General features: G+C 46.2%; 1 protein-coding gene across 2 annotated transcripts in view; it reads right to left on the reverse strand.

The window, feature by feature from the left end:
- The window catches only part of col5a1 (procollagen, type V, alpha 1), a 109,726-nt gene that overhangs the window by 17,431 nt on the left and 82,660 nt on the right, over positions 1–9,635 (reverse strand). For both annotated transcript variants that reach the window (XM_063210881.1, XM_063210880.1), the window contains exons 39-49: positions 9,522–9,629; positions 9,160–9,249; positions 8,611–8,664; positions 6,542–6,649; positions 5,660–5,767; positions 4,223–4,276; positions 3,996–4,049; positions 3,579–3,686; positions 2,905–2,958; positions 2,568–2,675; positions 164–217 (exon numbers count right to left, since the gene is read on the reverse strand). In XM_063210881.1, coding sequence (XP_063066951.1) covers positions 164–217; positions 2,568–2,675; positions 2,905–2,958; positions 3,579–3,686; positions 3,996–4,049; positions 4,223–4,276; positions 5,660–5,767; positions 6,542–6,649; positions 8,611–8,664; positions 9,160–9,249; positions 9,522–9,629 — 900 coding nt within the window. The remainder of the gene's footprint in view (positions 1–163; positions 218–2,567; positions 2,676–2,904; positions 2,959–3,578; positions 3,687–3,995; positions 4,050–4,222; positions 4,277–5,659; positions 5,768–6,541; positions 6,650–8,610; positions 8,665–9,159; positions 9,250–9,521; positions 9,630–9,635) is intronic.

Raw genomic sequence — 9,635 nt, forward strand, 5'->3', positions numbered from 1 at the left:
GATTAGCGCTCTGCCTTTTACTTGTCTAACTGATATGCTGTTTTATGTCTTTAACCCTTTGCTGTAGTGTTTGCTTTGCGATTAGCTCTGGTGCTATGCATTTCACTTATTATATGCTGGCTTGTGTGTTTGCTGTGCTGTTTGCTGTTTGTTGTTGACATACCGGAGGTCCAACGTCTCCCTGCAGTCCGGGTTCTCCAGCCTCACCGGAGTCTCCCTGAGAGAGGACGGAGGATACAGGAACAGAGGGTGCAGGACAGAGGAAAGAGGATATAGGAACAGAGGACAAGACAGAAAGATGGATGGAGCACTGAAAGTCACAGCTCTTGTCCTTGCACTGCCAGCTGGGCCAGCGAATGTAGATATTCATCACTCACACACACGCACACACACACACAAACACACACACACACACACACACACACACACACACACACACACACACACACACACACACACACACACACACACACACACACGCACACGCACACACAAACACACACACACACACACACACACACACACACACACACACAAAGCGAACAAGCCTTGACTGATGTACAAATCCATGGAGCGTGTGTGCCTGTGTCAATGTGTTTGTGCACGTGTGCTCTGCCCCATCCTCTCAGCACGTACGCCCATATATCAGGATCTATTTCTCTCTCCTCTCTCGCATGCAGCAGCCGCTTTCTTCCAGAGCCAAAATATCTCAGCCCTCACTGTCACCGGACCTCCCTCAGACACGGGGACACACACAAAAATAGGACCTGAAGGAGAACATGGCTACCACAGCAGTAGCAAGCTCCCTGAGCAACCACACACAAGATATTTTACTCTTTATTGCTTTTTAAATCTCTTGACAAAAGATGGACAGTATCTACTCTATTCCCATAATCCTGTTTGTCTCCAGTGGTTAGAGGGAGTCATCATTTACCTGCGGCTGACAAGTCCAAATAACAACACAAGCACTTAAGAGTGTGCGAGTGTTGCGACTCTGACAGTAGCTTAGCTGCACTATATAATATAAGACTATGTGTCCGACGTCTTTGTCTTCAGTGCACCGCGCTGGAGAGATGAGGTACGGCAACACAAAGTCTTCAGTGCACAACCTTTTAATGAGGCCCATTATGCGCTATATGCACTAAAACAGCATGGAATGACTTTTGCAAATGGATATCCAAATGCAAATGGGTCTAGTATCACGGGGAGTCCAGGAAGACTAGCAAAGTGCTACTATGGTACACGCTAATGGTGGACCCTTTTAATAAAAATAAAATATCAGGATTTCTTCTCTCCAAGCAGAGACGGTATGAACCTGTGGCCCGTGAACCAGTAAATGGATGGACGGCGAGGGCGAGAAAGGTACTATAATTCAGGGTTCGTAAAGCTTTACTGTAATTCCAAGTAACGTCTCTGCGGCAAGATGAAGGTGGAACACTAGTTTACCAGACCATCATCACTTCTCTTCCACTTTGTCCCATTTCATTTCATTCTTGGCCTTCATCCTTTACATCCCCCCCCTCCCCTACCTCCCCCACTCCTCCACACACTTCTCATTCTTCCGCACTTACGCCTCTCTCTACTCAAGATGATACATTAGGGCGTGATGGCCTCCTTAGGAGAGTGAAAGGAGAGGAAGAAAGAGAGGATGAAGGCATTTGTATCGACCGCAGAAGATAACAAATCACACCATCATCATCGCTGGCTGGAGAGAAAAGTGCTGAGTGGGTTGGACAGAGGGCAGTGGTTGGCAACTCTCTCTCTCTCTTTCTCTTTCTCTCTCTCTCTCTCTCTTTCTCTTTCTCTCTCTCTCTCTCTCTCTCTCTCTCTCTCTCTCGCTCCCTCTGTCTCTCTCTATCTCTAAACCACCTATGTGTGCGCATGTGCAAATGCCCCCGCCACACTACGCAAGTCCACACATACTGGCACACACAAAAGCTCAGACGCTTTAAAATAGCCACTTCAATAATACAAAGATGCTTTACTGGGAGGACAGGGCACGTTTGCTTGAATGCATGAGGACACACACACACGTGCACGTACACACGCATACACACATGCACATACTTACAGTACACACACACGCATGCGCGAGGGCACACACACACTAATCCAAATGGCACACAAACACACACAAACTCTCTCTCTCTCTCTCTCTCTCTCTCTCTTCCCATCACACGTGTATTAAAGAAAAAGTGCAAAAGAGGTTTTAGCGCTTTAGACTTGATCATTCAGCTGAATGGCCGGCTGAAATATTGATGAGGCGGCAGGAGAGTTTTAGAGTGCTTTTAGCGTCTCCGCTCCGCTCCGCTCGACCGCTCTGTAGCCTCACACCGAGGACATCAGCGGCGGAGGCTCATCCTCTCTCACACACACACACACACATGCACACACACACACACACACACACACACACACACACACACACACACACACACACACACATGCACACACACACACACACACACTGAAGAGTGTGTGTGTTTATTTGTGTGCATGTGACCGTGCATGTGCGAGATATTAGGGCCACGGAAGGACAGGTGCAGGTGATGGGGTTCATGTTGTACCTTCTCTCCGACAGAGCCAGGGTTGCCGATGCCACCTGGGGGCCCTTGGGGCCCATCTGCTCCCTGGGGTCCGGCGGGGCCTCTGGGTCCTGGAGGACCAGGGGGTCCCTAGACACACAGACAGACAGACAGAGGCAGAAGAGGGAAAGAGGGAAAGAGAAAGACAGGCAGAGAGAAAAAAGACAGAGAGCACGTCAAAGAGAAAGTAGAGGCGAGAGAAGACAGAGAGAGAGATGGGGGATGGAGAGAGGAATATTAATAGGATACCATCACATTCACATACAGTATCGACTCTGAAAATGGAAAAAAGCCAAGGTGTGAAGAAGAGCAGTCTTACCATCTGACCAACATCACCAGTCTCTCCCTTCTCACCAGTAGGCCCTGGCAGTCCCTGCAGGAGAAACAAGAAAAGAACGCCAATGTAAGTCATTTAATATATAGGTCATAGGCCTCCACCACCCAACATGTGCACACACACACGCACGCACACACACACACACACACACACACACACACACACACACTCACACACACACCACCTACGCCACCCACCCCAGTCTCAGATCACATAACTCAATCACTAGTGAGTGAGTCACCGGCTCTCTCCCTCCTTCCCTCTTGCTCACTCTTGTCACCGTTCAACATCTCGTTAACACCTCCTCCGTAGAACATGACACATGCCGACATGCCGCTCTCTTTACATTGCAAATGTGCACGGCTGTCCTTTTGATGGTAGCACTCCAGAGTCAACACTCGAAGCTCTTGTGTCGGTGACTGTGCGCGTCTGTGTGACTGTGCGACCCGTGACTGACATTGTGATGGATTGGCTGTTGAACGTAGTGTAGTGAAGAGAGCTGGTGTCATAGATTACGTGTGTGAGTGTGTGCATATTGTTAATATACATGGGCATGTGTGTGTGCGATCTTGTGTGTGTGTGTGTGAATGCATGCCGATGTGTGTTTGTGTCTGTGTTTGCGTAAGTATTAACATATAAGACATTAAGTCTCAGACCTGCAGGCCGACGGGTCCAGGGGGTCCGGGGAAGCCTCGGGATCCTTCGTCTCCCTTCTGGCCAAACAGACCCTGCTGACCTCTGGGACCAGGCTCTCCATCAGCTCCCTGTCCACCACAGAAGGAAATACAAAGCAGAGATACGTGTACGTTTAGCATATGAGTGGGTTTAAATCAAGTCTATGCCATAAAAAGCAGTGCATGCAAGGTGTTGCCCATTATATTTCCACTCATGCAAACAAAGAGACTAAGATTTGAGCCAGCAGTCCGAAAGTGTTTCTGATGAACAGTGAACACAGTCTGCCTCTAGCGACACTTGAAAACCAATGCCTAACATCAAAGTGTAATGATATGACAAGAACTGTTCCATAACAGTGGCAGCAGAACAAGGAAGTGATGTAGAGCTGCGATACTCACAGATGGACCAGGCTGTCCGACGGGGCCTTGGGGTCCAGTAGGGCCAGGTGGACCCTGCGGACGGAGAAGAAAGAAGACATTGTTACAGATAGCACATCATTAAACACGGCTCCACATAGACACCATCTGAAACAATAGAGCCCTTACGCCTGCAGAGGAACCAGTGGCTCATGCAGTCGTAATAAAATGCTGATCTGACAGAATACCAATGATGGCCGTGAGCTTACATGTTCGCCTTTCTCTCCTTTGCTTCCCTTCTGTCCAGGCTCGCCGATCTCTCCCTGCGGACATCATGAAAGCACAAGAGGGGAGAAGCTGGGGTCAGAATGTGTGATGATGATGGTGGTGGAACAAGACGTCTGATGTGGTGGTGTGTGGACGGAATGGGAGAATGGATTATGGTGCCAGGGGCGGGAAAGTCATACGGTAGGTAAAAATGTATTCTGGTGTGTGTGTGTGTGTGTGTGTGTGTGTGTGTGTGTGTGTGTGTGTGTGTGTGTGTGTGTGTGTGTGTGTGTGTGTGTGTGTGTGTGTGCGCGCGCATGCGTGTGTGCGTGTGTTGAAAAAAAAACACCTTGATCTATATCGAACCCTGGAAACCAACACGTGTGAGTAATGTGTGTGTAATCAAAACCTTGATCTCCATCACCCCCTGAAGCCAGCGTGTGGGCTGTTATGTGCATGTGTGCTTTTCGCTGCTGCAGTAGAATACGAATGGGCCTGCCGGGATTCAGCGCGGGGTTAATGCATGTGTGAACGAATATGTGTGTATTTGCAGCATTTGTGCGGGCCTCTGTGTGTGTGTGTGTGTGTGTGTGTGTGTGTGTGTGTGTGTGTGTGTGTGTGTGTGTGTGTGTGTGTGTGTGTGTGTGTGTGTGTGTGTGTGTGTGTGTGTGTGTGTGTGTGTGTGTGTGTGTGTGTGGTTGTATGTGTGTGTGTGTGTGTGTGAGAGAGAGAGATGGGATCTTAATGCGATCAGGATGCTGACAATTTCTCAGAGGAGAGCAGATTCAATAAAGGCAGATATCACTCCTGCATTAAGGTGTGATGTGCGAAAGTGTGTTAATATGTGCATAAGACACACACTTCACAAAGGTGGGGGCGGAAAATGTCAGCACTTCACTTCATGTTGGTACCCATGTATTAGCACCTGTGCAAACAGCCATATCTTACAAGAAAAAAACATCTACTAGGTTTTGACACCTTATTCTAATTTGTTTCGCTGTATACGTGAATATTCTGTGTATGTTTGCCATCCACTTTGGTTAATATTCATGTTTAATGTTTATTTATTCATGTTTATCTGTTTAGTATGCTAGCGTACATAGTTATAACTATACACAGTAAACAACCAGGGGACAAATAACTTTCCAAATGTTCATAAATGTATTTTCAATTCCTCATTATATGCAATGTTTAGGGGAATGTGGCAGAGACTGAGTTGTATTATGTATATGTCTATGCATATGTATGCACTGCGGATGCATAGACCAACTGGCGCATTAGTGAAAGATTCATGTGAACATGTTTTTGACTGCGAGACAAAATGAATGGGAGGCATACAGTAATGAACAGACAAAGTGCTGGTGCAAACACATCTGTTCGTGTTGGTAACGTTCTCCTCTGTAGCTCAGTGCGTACAGTACTTTACTTTCTCCTCTTACCTTGTCTCCATCCTCTCCAGGGGGTCCCAGAGGCCCGGCAGGCCCAGGAAGACCCACTGGGCCCTGGATGCCATCTCGACCAGCAGGGCCCTGAGGTCCTTTCTCTCCCTAGGAAATTAGAGATAGATATATGGTTAATACTGACAGACAAAACCTCTCAAACACTTGCTCTTTTTCCTGCACATATACTGTATATACACACACAAGCACACACTTTTCTTGCTCTCTCTCACACACAGACAGGAAAACACACGCATGCACACACACACACACTCGTGCACACTAATTCAAAAGACTTCTTATCACATTCCCAGCATCAGTTAAATACAGAGGCTTAAGCTCTGATCTGGCACACACTAACCACTGCTGACAGATCAATACCTTGAGCAAACAAAAGTAGAAAGTAATATAATCCCGACAGTGACAAGCCCTCGGGCCACAGGCATGGCTGAGGCGCCAAGATGTGAGATGTGAGATGCGAGATGCTTAGTTGGCACATCGTTATTTTCCCTCATGTGCTCGTGGCATGACGAGGGCGAGGACTGAGTGCAGTCTCGTAATGTCATAACCGCCAGCTGTCGTCAACGTGCCATGGAGGAGTGATGAGCAAGTAATGCTGTGGCATATTCATGGGAGTCGTCTGTTCAAGACGGCACAGCTGCTGCTCCCAAGGAGCAATATATATCCCGTAAACACATACACTCCACAGATACACTTGTGCAACACACGCTGTTCTGCACATGGATGAACACATACAGTATTCACACACGCACACATGCACGCACACACACACACACAAACCCACACACATTATCGGGATATGCAGAATGCACATACAGTACCACACAAGTGACAAGCGAGCAAACACAAACACTGCCTTACCGGTCCTCCCTTCTCTCCGTTTGGTCCTGGGGGTCCCTGTGGTCCGGGTCGGCCTGGGAGACCAGTGGGTCCGGCTGGGCCAGAGGGACCACGCTCACCAGGGGAGCCCTGACACACGGAAGAAACACGGAAGAATCGATTGATCCACAGAGGTACATGAGAGAAGCGAGAGCAGGAGAGAATGAAACAGTGACCAACTCAGATGATTGAGAGAGAGAGAGAGAGATGGATGAAAAAAGGAGAGAGAGAGAAAGAAAGATTGACCGAATCCACTCGATCGGAAGGCCAAGATTATTGAGTTACCTCCTCGTTATTTATTTATAAGCAAATCTTTTATGTATGCATGGGGGCTATAGCGCCGAATATTTCACCTCTACAATAAAGTCAGAAAGGGATGACATGGCCAATATGTTTCAGTAATGTAGTTTGGCGGGAAATTATATAACTGTACATATCTTATTACCTTGTATAATAAAGCTGCAACATTAAGTTACGATAGGGCACGCACATCTTTAAAAACTACACCGCGAGGGGAGAGATAGAATAAAGACATACTAAAGAAAATGGAAAGTACAGTATATCACGAAAGTGAATACACCCCTCAGAGTTTTGCAGATTTTTGAGTATATCTTTTCATAGGAAAGCATTACAGAAATGTAACTTTGACACAATGATTAGTGACCTTTTAACAACATATTTAACCGCTTAAATTTCTTGTTCACTCAGAAAAAAACCAAAATACAGCCATTAATGTTTGAACATGTACTCACAAAAGTGAGTACACCCCAGATTAAAATCCGGTAGAGAAGGGGCTATGTTGGCTCGAATCGTCTCGAAATGAAACGAAATGAAAAGGGATGACAAGGGAGGTCATCAGTGTGCGTTTCAACCTTTCTTTGCATTGAACTTTTACAATTTGAGTCTGCATCTGGCTTAAATAGATTGGTGTGAGATTTGAATGCAATCCTATGGAGAATGTCATGATCTGCTTCAGTAGTCACAGTGCATGTTGACATGTATGTTTCTTTTAGGTGTATTTCAGATTGCCAATGTTGACAGCATTCATGCATCCCCAAACCATGTCAGTCCCACTACCATGCTTGACTTATGAGAGGATACACCTTTTTTGTAAAACTCACTTGTTTACCACCACACATGCTTGACACCATCTAAAGCAAATTTGTTTTGTTTGTGTCTTGGTCTCAGGAGAGATGAACAGACCAAGGATATGGATCACTGGAACCATGTTGTGTGATCTGAAGAGACCAAGATAAACAAATTTGCTTTAGATGGTGTCAAGCATGTGTGGTGGTAAACAAGTGAGTTTTACAAAAAAGGTGTATCCTCTCATAAGCCAAGCATGGTAGTGGGACTGACATGGTTTGGGGATGCATGAATGCTGTCAACATTGGCAATCTGAAATACACCTAAAAGAAACATGCATGTCAACATGCACTGTGACTACTGAAGCAGATCATGATGTTCTCCATAGGATTGCATTCAAATCTCACACCAATCTATTTAAGCCAGATGCAGACTCAAAATGTAAAAGTTCAATGCAAAGAAAGGTTGAAACGCACACTGATGACCTCCCTTATCATCCCTTTTCATTTCGTTTCATTTCGAGACGATTTGAGCCAACATAGCCCCTTCTCTACCGGATTTTAATCTGGGGTGTACTCACTTTTGTGAGTACATGTTCAAACATTAATGGCTGTATTTTGTTTTTTTCTGAGTGAACAAGAAATGTAAGTGGTGAAATATGTTGCTAAAAGGTTACCAATAATTGTGTCAAAGTTACATTTATGTAATGCTTTCCAATGAAAAGATATACTCAAAAATCTGCAAAACTCTGAGGGGTGTATTCACTTTCGTGATATACTGTAGATGGAAAAGGGGGAAGTAGAGGTCAAGGAATGTAAAACCTATGTTAAAGTAATGAAGCCATAAAAACTAGAGAAATATCCTGCATGGAATGTCGTAATGTTGAACCACTAAAAAGCAATAGTCACAATAGTTGAAAGAAAGAAAGAAAGAAAAGAAAGAAAGAAAGAAAGGATGGTACTCACAGCGGGACCAGGTGGGCCAGGGGGTCCCTCGCTACCTTTCAAACCGTCAGTTCCCTGAGAAGAGAAGAGCACAGCAGCACACATCATCAATACACCTGCACCATCTCAACACACCCTGAACTGAAAACACTGCATTCATTATGATTACAAAAACAACCAACAATAGTATCGAACTCCCAGTAAAGATCGATGCACATCTATTACCCACAGAGGGAGAAATCCCTTGAGACTTCCTGTGTGTGTGTGTGTGTGTGTATGTGTGTGTGTGTGTGTGTGTGTGTGTGTGTGTGTGTGTGTGTGTGTGTGTGTGTGTGTGTGTGTGTGTGTGTGTGTGTGTGTGTGTGTGTGTGTGTGTGTGTGTGTGTGTGTGTGTGTGTGTGCGTGCGTGCGTGCGTGTGTGTGTGCGTGCATGCGTGCGTGTAAAAATGCATTATTTTGCAGCATTTTTATTGGTTTCTACTCTAGGAAGATTCTAGTTCTCTTGTGAGCTTCTAATACCAGAGCCGGTGTAATTGGGTTAGAACTAAGAAAATCTTTGCTAATACTCACCACGGGACCGGGAAGACCACGCTCTCCGGGGAAGCCTCTCATGCCAGGTGGACCATCTTTACCAGCAGGTCCAGCGGGGCCAGGATCTCCCTACAGAACACAAAGAACCAACCATTAGAACCAGAAAGGCTTCGTAACTGTCCCAACGCCACTGCATTGTGGAACTTGGTGGACCATAGCCAGCACATTCAGCAATGTTCAATGACTGACCTAACAATAAGTTCAAATGTGTGTGTGTGTGTGTGTCAATTTCTCAACTTCAATTTATTTAGAGTGTAGTACATCAATGACCATAGTTCCAGTATATCACTGTAGTAAGAATTAGGCGTAAAAACAGCCGTGGCCTCCTCATAACCAATCACCTTGGCTCCCTCCTTTCCAGCAGCTCCGTTCAGACCCTGCTCTCCTGGTGGGCCTTGGGGTCCGGGGTGGCCTCGGTCGCCCATTGGTCCCGTCTCACCTGTGGGACCCTGGTG

Source organism: Engraulis encrasicolus, chromosome 11 (genome assembly GCF_034702125.1).
Source record: "Engraulis encrasicolus isolate BLACKSEA-1 chromosome 11, IST_EnEncr_1.0, whole genome shotgun sequence".
NCBI lineage: Eukaryota > Metazoa > Chordata > Actinopteri > Clupeiformes > Engraulidae > Engraulis > Engraulis encrasicolus.